The sequence below is a fragment of the Anolis sagrei genome, chromosome 13 (assembly GCF_037176765.1).
Source record: "Anolis sagrei isolate rAnoSag1 chromosome 13, rAnoSag1.mat, whole genome shotgun sequence".
Lineage (NCBI taxonomy): Eukaryota > Metazoa > Chordata > Lepidosauria > Squamata > Dactyloidae > Anolis > Anolis sagrei.
The window spans coordinates 7824355-7838567 of NC_090033.1; the positions used below are offsets into that span (position 1 = coordinate 7824355).

General features: G+C 47.1%; 1 protein-coding gene across 2 annotated transcripts in view; it reads right to left on the bottom strand.

The window, feature by feature from the left end:
• ATP13A2 (ATPase cation transporting 13A2) overlaps positions 1-14213 on the bottom strand; it is a 59331-nt gene that overhangs the window by 13296 nt on the left and 31822 nt on the right. For both annotated transcript variants that reach the window (XM_067472717.1, XM_060758832.2), the window contains exons 9-16: positions 12515-12649; positions 12346-12412; positions 7595-7726; positions 5578-5742; positions 5215-5325; positions 4974-5020; positions 4699-4887; positions 3238-3444 (exon numbers count right to left, since the gene is read on the bottom strand). In XM_067472717.1, coding sequence (XP_067328818.1) covers positions 3238-3444; positions 4699-4887; positions 4974-5020; positions 5215-5325; positions 5578-5742; positions 7595-7726; positions 12346-12412; positions 12515-12649 — 1053 coding nt within the window. The remainder of the gene's footprint in view (positions 1-3237; positions 3445-4698; positions 4888-4973; positions 5021-5214; positions 5326-5577; positions 5743-7594; positions 7727-12345; positions 12413-12514; positions 12650-14213) is intronic.

Here is a 14213-nt window from a genome sequence, read left to right on the forward strand (position 1 = left end):
AAAGTAACCAAATAAATCTACATTCTTCTCTCCAGTCACGCTACAATATATACAGTGTAATTACTACTAAGTTATTACTTTCTTAATAAAGGAGGAGGTGCAATTGAACAGCCTCCCTTCCAACTTGATGGTAGATTTGGTTCCTAATCGGCAACCTCTATTGCAAATCGGCTAGTTTTTTTTAAAATTGGGAACTGGGGTAAAATCTCCTGAATACTGGTTCCTTTCAAATTGGTGGCAACAATAAATCATCCCTCAGCTTCCCTGCTTCTTTTCAAGGGGTGTTTCTTTTGGAAGGGCAGTCCTCTTCTCTGCGGTGGGATGACGCCCACCAGCCAGGATTTATAGCACGCTAGTCTACCATATGTGCGTATTCACAGTTGACTACGGCAGGAAATTATAGGTTGCTTACCTGCAGGCCTGTAGCGAGGGGGGGGGGGGTTTAGGGGTTCAACCGCCCCCCCAGAAATGTTTCAGATTTTTTTTAAAAACCTGGTTTACTCATGAATTTTAACTGGTTAACCCAATCCCCATGCTTCTAAGTCTATGAGATGCAATAAATCAAGAGTCCCTCCAGAACTGCAAGCACTATCTCAAGCAAATATTAGCAATTTATTCACACTGTCATTACTTGCAGCAATAGCCAATGTAGTTGTTCTGGCACAGCTGTACCAGGAGCTCCAACTTTATTTGCTTTGTATTAAATGTTTGCTTGCAGTCCTAGGTTTCAGGGACTCTGCAGATAGGTAGCTTCCTTTGGTTGCAGTCATAGGGCAAGTCACCTGCCCATCATTGTTAAGTTTTGGTCCCGCCCCTTGCTCAGGGCAATTGAGAAGGGAAGGGAGCCATTTTTAGTTAGTCTCAGCAAGGTAAGCTTATGTATAGGATGTGTGCAAGCCTCCCCTGTACAAAAGCTTCAACCCTTAAGACCTTCCGGGGGGGGGGGGGGGGGGGGGAAGGTCTTAAGAGTCTCCAAAGAATTTCCAGGAAAACAGCCCTAAAGACCAAAGAACTCCAGCTGGAGAACATCTACTGCCTTGCTGGTAGGTCCACTCGACGTTCGAGACGCAGTTCGACCTGGTAGCAGAGTCCACATCAGTAAGGGTTAGATTACAGTCAGCTTGGGAGAAGTTAAAAAGGGGATTTTCCTTTAAAGAAGAAGTTATTGAAGACAGTTGCCTTCGTGGGCAAGATTAGGAATTCACCAGTTGTCTAAAAGCTTGGAATCATTTGCTTAACTTTACTGAAAACAAGAGAAGTTTCTGTTTGATTGTTCATTAATAAAAAACTTTGTTGTACTTTTCAAGCCATCTAAAGACTGTTTGTGGTGGAAACCTCTGAGAACTTCTCTTTAGGCCCCCTGGCTTCCCACTGGGCAAAGGTTGCACGTCCTGTTCTAAAGACAATTATTTACAGGCCCAGCGCGCGACAGAACAGTAGTGATGCAACCAAGTTGGGGGGGGGGGGATGTTGAATGCTCTCATTCAGGAGGCCAGACTTGGTGGAGGTGGTTGACAAGGGCGGAGCTGCAGGCTATTGAAGGCTGCTCTGCCCCCTGATGTGCTCTTTGCTTTAGAGTGAGCTAGGAGGCAGGTTTCAACCCCCCCCCCCCCGTGAAATTTTCAAAAACCCCACTCTGAAAATTTCAACCCCTCCCGAATTTTTTTTCTGGCTACGGCCCTGCTTACCTGTAACCGTAGTTTCCTGAGTAGTCACCTGTGAATTCACACATTCCTGCCCGACCTCCCCTCGAGTGTCATGTCCCACCTTCTGGCTGCTTTGCGGCGGAAGAGAACTGGTGGCTAGCCCCGCCTATGGGCTATATATACTCGAAGGGGTGGGCGGGGCTAGCCGGGGACTAAAATGTCTATTTTATCTTCTAGAAGGTTCCGAAAGCTGTACTGTCACCCTGTGGCACTTGTCCTCCAAGAGATATCTCGCAATCCACTGCAGGGGATGACTTAGCCACGGTAGTCCACGCTCTGGTTACATCCCGCCTTGACTACTGCAACGCTCTCTACGTGGGGTTGCCTTTGAAGACAGCCCGGAAGCTCCAATTAGTCCAACGGGCGGCAGCCATGGTACTAACAGGAGCGGGGCGCAGGGAGCACACAACTCCTCTGCTGCACCAGCTCCACTGGCTGCCGATCTGCTACCGGGCTCAATTCAAAGTGCTGGCGTTGGCCTTTAAAGCCCAAAACGGTTCTGGCCCAACTTATCTATCCGAACGTATCTCAGCCTATCAGCCCACCAGGACCCTAAGATCTTCTGGAGAGTCCCTGCTCTTTATCCCGCCGGCTTCACAAGTGCGGCTGGCGGGAACGAGAGACAGGGCCTTTTCTGTGGTGGCCCCCCGGCTTTGGAACACCCTCCCTATAGAGGTACGATCAGCCTCCTCGCTGATGGTGTTTCGGAAGAGATTGAAGACATGGATGTTTAAACAAGCATTCGGTTAATCCGTTGCAACGAATTTTGATGACTAAAGGACTGGTAATCATGGACGACGAATTTTGGATTGCGATTTCAGTTACGAGATGCATGGATTATTATTGGTGGCCCAATAATTTGTATTGTATATGTGTTTTATGTTTTAAACTGAATACTGTTTTTAAGTGTTGTAAACCGCAATGAGTCGCCTATTGTGTCCTATTGTTTCGACTTCATCAGCTTCACAGGGACATAGTCTTTGGAATAAGAGATTCTGAACAATCTGCCTCTTAGCAGCTCTGAGGGAAATGCATTTAGTAAACACTCTGCAATATTTAAGGATTTCTTTAGATATTTGCATGTCTTCAAAGGCTCTCTATAAGGTAAACTTAAGGATCTAGGACAGCGTGATGAGTTTGAGCGAGCTCTGAGCTCTCCCAGGGCAATATCCCAGGAAGGAAAGAAGGAGAGGTGGCACCCTGTACGTATTTTATAGATCGACAGATCAGGCCAGGGCCAACTTCAGCCCTCCCTCCAGATGTTTTGGACTTCACCTCAAGTCTTCAACTGGGAAGTAAGAAGGACTAGAGATATTGGAGGCACTGTGCGTCAACATCTTCTGGTGCCCGAACAGGGTCTCTGAGAAAATGCTCGGGGATCGCTTTAAAGCAGGCACGGGCCCTCCAGGAGTTTTGGACTCCAACTCCCACAATTCTTAACAGCCGAACTGTGGGAGTTGAAGTCCAAAACACCTAGAGGAAGGACCAAAGTTGGCCCATGCCTGCTACAGAATCAAGTTGAGGGGCTCACCCATCCGGTGGACTCGAGCATGCGGAGGTCAACGGGGTCCCCGACAGGCTGCCCACCGAGCAGGGCGAGGGCATGGCAGGAGGCCAGGCAGTGGAGCAGGAATCCTGGGGGCAGGCGGCGCAGGTCTGGCTCCAGCGGCAAGAAGGATGCCTCCTCCACTGGGACCACCCCCCAGACGTCCAGTCCATCTTCTGTCAAGGTCCCTGTCTGGAAGGAAGGAGAGGGCATAATGGAAGCACACAGAGCTTAACAATCTCACACGCTCACTCACTCATAGCAGACACCTTGCCTCTCTCCATGCTCACAGGTGCAGCAGAAGAGCTGTTCAGCTTCAGCAATTACAGCAGCTGAATCAAGCTTTAAAAATTATACTCAAATAACTATATATCTAGAAAGGAAAGGGTCTATCTATTGACCTACCTATCTCTCAGGAGACACCTTGCCTCTCTCCATGCTCACAGGTGCAGCAGAAGAGCCGTTCAGCTTCAGCAATTACAGCAGCAGAGTTGAGCTTTTAGAAGTTATATTCAAATAACTGCACATCTATGCACCTATCTCTCGGGAGACACCTTGCCTCTCTCCATACTCCATGCTCAGAGAAGAACAAAAGAGGCCCAGACCAGAAGCTTTTTGCGCCAGAAGTATATCCATTGAGCTTTAGCAATTACTGCAGCAAAGTCAAGCGTTAAAAGGTTATATTCAAAGAACTACATACCTAGACTGGGAAGTAAACACAGAGGGCCTAGCTATCTAACTTGCTAACTCAGAGCAGGCAGATGTCTCTCTCCATGCTCACAGGAGAGCGGAAGGACTTGCCATGGATAGGAGAGAATGGATTGATAGGTGTTGGGGCTCAGCAGCAGGATGCTGGGGATTTCTCAGAAGACGAGGGGGATGATGGGTTCCCCGCTGAGGAGTCTGTGTGTGACCAGGGTGAATTGCAGGCCTTAGATCAGAGTGAGACAGAGGTTGTTTTGGATTTCAATGGTCGTTCCTTAACAGCAGGGGAAAAGTCTGTTTCTCTTGGGAATCGGCCTTCACCAGAGGGGGAGTTTTCCCATGATATCAGATTAGGCCTCTGCACAGAGGGAGTGAAGAATAGATTAATTAGACAGTCAAAAAGACTTTGTAAGAAGTCCTTGACACCCAGGTATCAGAGGCATGATCTCATGGCTTCTTGGTCAGGCAGGCTTGGATTTAAATTAAGTGATGTTTACTTGGTGTCTTCAGAGCAGACAACTTTGTCATAGATTCAATTCCCGCTTCAGCTTCCAATGATTCAAAAGTTTTCCTATGTTCCTGAGTTTTGCCTTGGAAAAAGTTCCTGCTTATGGATTGATGTTTATGTTCTTCCTTGATTTCATGTACCTTGCTATTTTGGACTACTGATCTTTTGTATCTGGATTACTGCTATTTTATAGTTCTTTTTCACCTGCTTTTTGGGAAATGCCTTGTGCTCACCTTGTCGAAGCAGACCAGGCGCACCTTCCCAGAGAGGTTGATGCGTGGTGGGCTGACGCAGAAGACTCCGCGACGTTGGAGGCGGCCCTGGGCATAGATGGTGCCCACCGTCATGGCCGCCGGGAGAGCTGGGGGCACCACCACCGTCACCACGTCCAGTGCGTGCGTCACAATCTGCCTCACCGGGACCTGCCGTCAAAAGAGACAAGTCAATGCTCAAAGCAAACAAGAATAGGACCCGCAACAGAGGAGGAAACCCTGCTCATTCAGCTCACCTTGTTCCGAATTAGGATGAAAATGCTGTAACTCGTTCCCAACCCGGCTGTAAGAAGACAGAGAAAGCAGATGAGATCTGAGCCGTCAAAGCGAGAATACGAGTGAAGACAACACTGCAGCACTTTGGTGTTGTTGTACGAAGCGGGTCTTACAAAGCCCTCCTCTACTTTGCAGGCTAAGATCAGCAGGACAGGCAGGCCCTCTGTAGAGATGGTTCGAAAGTGCCCTCGACTCACTCACCCAGAACTGCCAGGAAGCCCACAAACTTTGCCGCGTCCTTATAGAACTTGAAGTAGACCGGTTTCGGGAAGAGAATGGAGCTGATGAGGTCACCTTTGGCTGTGCAGAAGCCTGGCCAGAAAGAGGGAGGCACGTCTATTATTATTATTATTATTATTATTATTATTATTATTATTGGGAAGCACAGGCTCGATGGCCACCTGTCGGGAGGGATCAGGTTCTGTCTTCCTTCATGGCAGAAGGAAGTTGGACTCTATGGTCCTTAGGGAGTCCCAACTCTAGGATACTATTATCATTATTATTGTTACTATAAAGAAGGGGCTGGATGGCCATCTGTCAGGAGGGTTCAGGGAGGGGTCTCACCTGTCCTTGTGACCAGGGCCAGGACGTGTGGCCCGCCGTAGGAGCGGGCCTGGAGCACGTGTGTCCCGCAGAAGAGCGTGTGGCGCTTGTGCTCCTCGGGGGAGTAGGTGGCGCAGGCCGGGCCGCCCCTGGGCAATGGGGTCTTCATGGCGGGGACGCTCTCCCCTGCGGAGACAAAACACCTTTGTATGGGGAGCCAACCATGTCCCACACATGTTTGTAGCCCTCATTGAGGACACTGATCGGCAGCAGATAAGTTGGTTGGCCTACCTGCCTGCCTCTCTTTCTCTGACTAAGAATCCTCAGGGACTAATTCCATTTTGTTCTCCTCCTGTGAGCATGGAGAGAGGCAAGATGTCTCCAGGTAGTTGGAGAGTTGGCCCTAACATTCCTATTTGGACATGCTGAAAGCTTGACTCTGCTCCTGTATTGGCTCTACTGCTGGCACTCAAGAAGCTTCCTGCTGCTTTGTTCTCCTCCTGTGAGCATGGAGAGAGGCAAAATGTCTCCAGATACTTGGATAGTTGACTCTAACATTCCTACACAGTAATGTAGTTCTTCCAACAACTTCTAAAGCTTAAGTCTGTTCCTGTATTTTGCTGAAGCTCATTCACTCTACTGCTAACACTCAAGGAGCGTCTGGTCTGCTAAACTGCTGCTACTTTGTTCTCGCCCTGTGAGCATGGAGAGAGGCAAGATGTCTCCAGATAGTTGACTCTAACATTCCTACATAGTAATGTAGTTCTTCCAATAACTTTTAAAGCTTGACTCTGCTCCTGTATTTTGCTGAAGCTCATTCGCTCTACTGCTAACGCTCAAGGAGCATCTGGTCTGCTAAACTGCTGCTACTTTGTTCTCGCCCTGTGAGCATGGAGAGAGGCAAGATGTCTCCAGATAGTTGGATAGTTGACTCTAACATTCCTACATAGTAATATAGTTCTCCCAATAACTTTTAAAGCTTGACTCTGCTCCTGTATTTTGCTGAAGCTCATTGGCTCTACTGCTGGCACTCAAGAAGCTTCCTGCTGCTTTGTTCTCCTCCTGTGAGCATGGAGAGAGGCAAGATGTCTCCAGATAGTTGGAGAGTTGACTCTAACATTCCTACAAAGTAATGTAGTTCTTCCAACAACTTCTAAAGCTTGAGTCTGTACCTGTATTTTGCTGAAGCTCATTTGCTCTACTGCTAACACTCAAGGAGCATCTGGTCTGCTAAACTGCTGCTACTTTGTTCTCGCCCTGTGAGCATGGAGAGAGGCAAGATGTCTCCAGATAGTTGGATAGTTGACTCTAACATTCCTACATAGTAATATAGTTCTCCCAATAACTTTTAAAGCTTGACTCTGCTCCTGTATTTTGCTGAAGCTCATTGGCTCTACTGCTGGCACTCAAGAAGCTTCCTGCTGCTTTGTTCTCCTCCTGTGAGCATGGAGAGAGGCAAGATGTCTCCAGATAGTTGGATAGTTGACTCTAGCATTCCTACACAGTAATGTAGTTCTTCCAACAACTTCTAAAGCTTGAGTCTGTACCTGTATTTTGCTGAAGCTCATTCGCTCTACTGCTAACACTCAAGGAGCGTCTGGTCTGCTAAACTGCTGCTACTTTGTTCTCGCCCTGTGAGCATGGAGAGAGGCAAGATGCCTTCAGATAGCTGACCCTGACATCCCTATCTAGTAATGGCGTTCTTCCAATAGCTTTTAAACCTGGAGTCTGCTCCTGTAATGGGTGAAGTTCATTGGCTCTACTGCTAACACTCAAGGAGCTTCCTATCTGCTAAACTACTGCTACTTCGCTCTTCACCTGGGAACAAGATGTTTCCAAAGGGACAGATAGTTCCATAGATAGCCACTAATTTTATATACAAAAATGCAGTTCTTTCTATAAGTTTCAAAGCATGACTCTGCCCCTGTAAATTGCTCCGGCCATGCGAAGCTTCTCATCTGCTAAACTACGGCTGTTGCTGTTAAACCTGTTGCAAATGCTTTTTCCTTTCCTTTTTTTTTTGGAAACAGCTTCTTACCAGTTAACATGCTTTCATTGACCATGCACTCCCCGGTCAGCAGGACGGCATCGCAAGGGACTAGCATCCCGTCCGGAGGGACCACCAGGCAGTCGCCGGGCACCAGGTCTGAGGAGCCCACCATCACTTCCTCTGTGGACCGAGAGAAGGGCGTGAGAGGGACCCTCCTTCCCCAGGAACCCCAGAATCCTGGAGTTGGAAGGGACCCCCAAAGCCAACCATTCTCTGCTTCATAATCTATATATATAAATCTGTTAGGTTGGTTCAACCGGACAGCAAAACTCCACAACCCCCCAACGAAACTTAACCAAAATTCCCATGCCCATAACACAACCCACAAGGTACAAACATATCTACCCAAAATGAAAAACAACACAACAACACACTCACAAAACGGCCAAACAACAAAACTCACAAACCCCCCAACGAAACTTATCCAAAGTTCCCATGCCCATAACACAACCCACAAGGTACAAACATATCTACTCAAAATGAAAAACAACACAACAACACACTCACAAAACGGCAAAACAACTGAGCATGCGCATTGGTGCCCAGCCGCAACTTCCCTGGCGCGCGCACACAGCCTTCCGGCCAACGTTCACTCTGCAGAAGCCATGCCCACTCCAAGCCCCTCCGCGCCGCTTCCCGCACACACACACCCCTTGCCGCACGCACACACACAACCCCATGCTCCATCACTCCCCCTGCCACCGTACACACACACGCAACCCCACGCTCCATCACTCCCCCCGCCGCCGTACACACACACGCAACCCCACGCTCCATCACTCCCCCCGCCGCCACACACACGCATGCAACCCCACACTCCATCATTCCCCCTGCCGCCGCACACACATGCAACCCCACGCTCCATCACTCCCCCCGCCGCCACTCACACGCACGCAACCCCACGCTCCATCACTCCCCCCGCCGCCACTCACACGCACGCAACCCCACGCTCCATCACTCCCCCTGTCGCCGCACACACACACGCAACTGCACGCTCCATCACTCCCTCCGCTGCCACACGCACGCAACCCCACTCCCCCCGCCGCTGCACACACACACACGCAACCCCACGCTCCATCATTCCCACCGCCGCCGCACACACACACGCAACCCCACGCTCCATCACTCCCCCCGCCGCCGCACACACACACGCAACCCCACGCTCCATCACTCCCCCCGCCGCCACACACACACACGCAACCCCACGCTCCATCACTCCCCCCGCCGCCGCACACACACACGCAACCCCACTACCCCCGCCACCGCACACAGACACACAACCCCAGGCTCCATCATTCCCCCCGCCGCTGCACACACATAATAGTCCAGATATCTACCTCAACTTTGATAAGTTTTACTATAGGCCACAGCAACGCGTGGCAGGGCACAGCTAGTAATCTATATAAATAAAAATGTAATGTTCGTTTGTGGGATTAATATAAGTCAAAAACCTCTGGAAGAATTGACACCAAATTTGGACACAAGACACCTATCAGGCCAATGAGTGTCCATCATCCCTAAAACACACGCAGAACAGACTTAAAACCCCCCAAAATAAACTATATATACATATATATACATATACACATACACTCATATACATATACACATGCACGCATACATACATACAGACACACACATATATACACAAGCACACACAAATATACACATGCCCACATGCACATATATTTACATATACACAAGCACACACATATACACAATATACATATGCACATATAAACAAAAAAGTACATAAATATATACACATGTATAAACACATAAATACACATATGAACACACAATACAACACATAAATACACATATGAACACACAATCTATATATTTTTGTATATATGTGTGTTTGCATATATAGATATATGTGTGTGTGTGTGTCTGTCTGTATGTATATGTGCATGTGTATATGTATATGAGTGTATGTGTATATGTATATATATTGTGTATATGTGTGTATGTATGTGTATACTTGTGTGCTTGCGTATATATATATGTGTGTGTTTTTGTAAGTGTGCATGTGTATATATATATATTTCTGTGTTTATATGTGTATATGTATATTGTGTATATGTGTGTGCTTGTGTATATGCATATATGTGTGTTTATATGTGTATGTATGTGTATATGTATATAGGTGTATATGTATACGTGTATATTTGTGTGTGCTTGTGTATATATGTGTGTGTGTGTCTGTATGTATGTGTGCATGTGTATATGTATATGAGTTTATGTGTATATGTATATATAGTTTATTTTGGGGGGTTTTAAGTCCGTTCTGCTGGGTTTTTTGTGTGTTTTTAGGGGTGTTGGAAACTCATTGGCCTGATAGGTGTATTGTGTCCAAATTTGGTGTCAATTTGTCCAGTGGTTTTTAAGTTATGTTAATCCCACAACGAACATTACATTTTTATCTCTATCTATCTATCTATCTATCTATCTATCTATCTATCTATGCAAACACATATATACACATATACACACTCACAAAACATATATATAGACTGGGCCACAGCAAAGTGTGGCAGGGGACGGCAAGTAATAATAATAATAATAATAATAATAATAGAATCCTGGAGTTAGAAGGAATCGCCAAAGGCCATCCATCCTCCATCTACCGGACAGATGGCAAGCTATTCAACCTCAGCAGACTGAAAGCCAAAACCAAGGTTACAACAACATCTGTTATAGAACTCCAGTATGCTGATGACAACGTCGTCTGTGCACATTCAGAAGAAGATCTACAAGCCACTCTAAACACCTTTGCAGAAGCATACGAGAAGCTCGGCTTGTCATTGAACATTGAAAAAACCAAAGTGCTTTTCCAGCAGTCACCAGCCATCCCCTCTCCAATGCCAGTGATACAGCTTAATGGTGTCACATTAGAAAATGTGGACCATTTCCACTCCCTTGGCAGCCACCTCTCCACCAAAGTCAACATCGACACCGAAATACAACACCGCCTGAGCTCTGCAAGCGCAGCATTTTTCCGAATGAAGCAGAGAGTGTTCGAGGACCGGGACATACGTAGGGAGACCAAGGTGCTTCTCTATAAAACTATTGTCCTCCCAACCCTGCTCTATGCCTGCGAAACGTGGACTGTCTACAGACGTCACATGCAGCTCCTGGAACGATTCCCTCAGCGCTGCCTCCGGAAAATCCTGCAAATTTCTTGGGAAGACAAGCGGACAAACGTCAGCGTGCTGGAAGAAGCAAAGACCACCAGCATTGAAGCGATGGTCCTCCGCCACCAACTCCGCTGGACTGGCCATGTTGTCCGGATGCCCGACCACCGTCTCCCAAAGAAGCTGCTCTACTCCGAACTCAAGAACGGAAAACGGAATGTTGGAGGACAGGAAAAGAGATTGAAAGATGGGCTCAAGGTCAACCTTAAAAGCTCTGGCATAGACACTGAGAACTGGGAAGCCCTGGCCCTTAACCGCTCCAGCTGGAGGTCAGCTGTGACCAGTAGTGCTGCAGAATTTGAGGAGGCACGAGTGGAGGGTAAAAAAGAGAAACGTGCCAAGAGGAAGGCGCGTCAAGCCAACCCCGGCCGAGACCGCCTTCCACCTGGAAACCAATGCCCTCACTGCGGAAGAAGATGCAGAGTAAGAATAGGGCTCCACAGCCGCATACGGACCCACAAGAATATTGGAAAACAATCATCCTCGGAAAGCGAGGGATCGCCTAAGAATAATAATAATAATAATAATAATAATAATAATAATAATAATAATAATAGAATCCTGGAGTTAGAAGGAACCACCAAAGGCCATCCATCCTCTGCTTCATCATCATAATAATAATAATAATAATAATAATAATAATAATAATAATAGAATCCTAGAGTTGGAAGGAACCTCCAAAGGCCATCCAGTCCAACCCCCTTCTGTTTATTCTGCAGAGTAAATTATTGAATTTGAATCTCCTCGATATCGAGTCTTCGACTGGGAAGACTAGTCTGTTTCTCTTGGGAATCGGCCTTCACCAGAGGGGGAGTTTTCCCATGATATCAGATTAGGCCTCTGCACAGAGGGAGTGAAGAATAGATTAATTAGACATTCAGAAAGACTTTGTAAGAAGTCCTTGACACTCAGGTAGCAGAGGCATGATCTCATGGCTTCTTGGTCAGATGTGCCTGATTGTTTACTCTCTGTTGTTTTGCTGTTGTAATTTTTGAGTTTTTTAATACTGGTAGCCAAATTTTGTTCATCTTCATGGTTTCCTCCTTTCTGTTGAAATTGTCCACATGCTTGTGGATTTCAATGGCTTCTCTGTGTAGCCTGACATGGTGGTTGTGAGAGTGGTCCAGCACTTCTGTGTTCTCAAATGATATGCTGTGTCCAGGTTGGTTCATCAGGTGCTCATCAGGCACATCAATTCACTCTCAACAAGAGATTCCCCCCAGGCGCTTCCAGGCCATTGAATGCAAATCAAGGTGATCAGCTGAAACATTACCCTGGTCATTCCACAGATATATAAACCCATTTTTCCTACTTCCAACAGACCTCACTACCTCTGAGGATGCTTGCCACAGATGCAGGCGAAACGTCAGGAGAAAAAGTGCCTCCAGAACATGGCCATATAGCCCTGAAAAACCTACAACCCAGTGATCCCGGCCATGAAAGCTTTCGACAATACAATAAATCTATTGCATTTTGATTTCCTTGTTGAGATAGAGATTGTTGTGGAACTCAACAATTGAGTTGAGTTTCTCCGGTGCTTACCTTTGGGTCCTCTGAGTATCCTGACGCTGACGGAGAGCCTGGCCATGTTCCTCAGGGTGACGCTTTGCTGTGGGAGATAAGGGCATGAGGTGTAACAAACCGCACTCTGCACATGCCCTGGTGCGCCCTCTCCCTCCCTTTCCCCTTCAGGACACCGGTGAAGGCCCACCTTCCTGGTTTGGTAGAGGGAGACGCCGATGGAGAGAGCAGAGATGACGAAGATGCAGGCGGAGTAGGAGTAGTACTCCTCGCAGAGCCATAAGGTGATGCTGAAGATCTGGAAGATGTAGAAGGGGTTCAGGATCTGGGGAGGAAGGAAAGAAGAGGCAGGGAAGTCATCAGAAGGCAGGAGGAGGGCGGTCCAAACACTCCTTTAGCCCCACTTTGCGTTGGAACTCAGCCACCATCCTGCACAAGGCTGTAGTCCTCATTGAGGATTGAGATGAGATAATCAACAGCAAAAGCCCTTCCCCATTGGCCCCTCTGCCTGCCTGTCAGTCTAATCTCTCCTATCCCCTTCCTTATTAGAATCATTAAGAACACCTCTCTTTCTCAGCCCTTCAACTCTCCTGTGAGCATGGAGAGAGACAAGATGTCTGCTTCGAGTGAGTGACTGAGTTAGATAGCTAGGTCCTGTGTGCTAACTTTCCTATCCAGAAATATATCGTTCTTTGAACTTAAAGCTTGACTCCGCTCCTGTACTTGCTGAAGCTCAATAGCTCTACTGCTGTGCTCAAGAAGCTTCTCCTGTGAGCATGCAGAGAGACAAGATGTCTGCTTCGAGTGAGTGAGAGAGTTAGATAGCTAGGTCCTGTGTGCTAACTTTCCTATCCAGAAATATATCGTTCTTTGAACTTAAAGCTTGACTCTGTTCCTGTACTTGCTGAAGCTCAATAGCTCTACTGCTGTGCTCAAGAAGCTTTTCCTGTGAGCATGGAGAGAGGCAAGATGTCTGCTTCGAGTGAGTGACTGAGTTAGATAGCTTGGTCCTGTGTGCTAACTTTCCTATCCAGAAATATATCGTTCTTTGAACTTAAAGCTTGACTCCGCTCCTGTACTTGCTGAAGCTCAATAGCTCTACTGCTGTGCTCAAGAAGCTTCTCCTGTGAGCATGGAGAGAGACAAGATGTCTGCTTCGAGTGAGTGAGAGAGTTAGATAGCTAGGTCCTGTGTGCTAACTTTCCTATCCAGAAATATATCGTTCTTTGAACTTAAAGCTTGACTCTGTTCCTGTACTTGCTGAAGCTCAATAGCTCTACTGCTGTGCTCAAGAAGCTTTTCCTGTGAGCATGGAGAGAGGCAAGATGTCTGCTTCGAGTGAGTGACTGAGTTAGATAGCTAGGTCCTGTGTGCTAACTTTCCTATCCAGAAATATATCGTTCTTTGAACTTAAAGCTTGACTCCGCTCCTGTACTTGCTGAAGCTGAATAGCTCTACTGCTGTGCTCAAGAAGCTTCTCCTGTGAGCATGGAGAGAGACAAGATGTCTGCTTCGAGTGAGTGACTGAGTTAGATAGCTAGGCCCTGTGTGCTAACTTTCCTATCCAGAAATATATCGTTCTTTGAACTTAAAGCTTGACTCTGCTCCTGTACTTGCTGAAGCTCAATAGCTCTACTGCTGTGCTTAAGAAGCTTCTCCTGTGAGCATGGAGAGAGACAAGATGTCTGCTTCGAGTAAGTGAGAGAGTTAGATAGCTAGGTCCTGTGTGCTAACTTTCCTATCCAGAAATATATCGTTCTTTGAACTTAAAGCTTGACTCCGCTCCTGTACTTGCTGAAGCTCAATAGCTCTACTGCTGTGCTTAAGAAGCTTCTCCTGTGAGCATGGAGAGAGACAAGATGTCTGCTTCGAGTAAGTGAGAGAGTTAG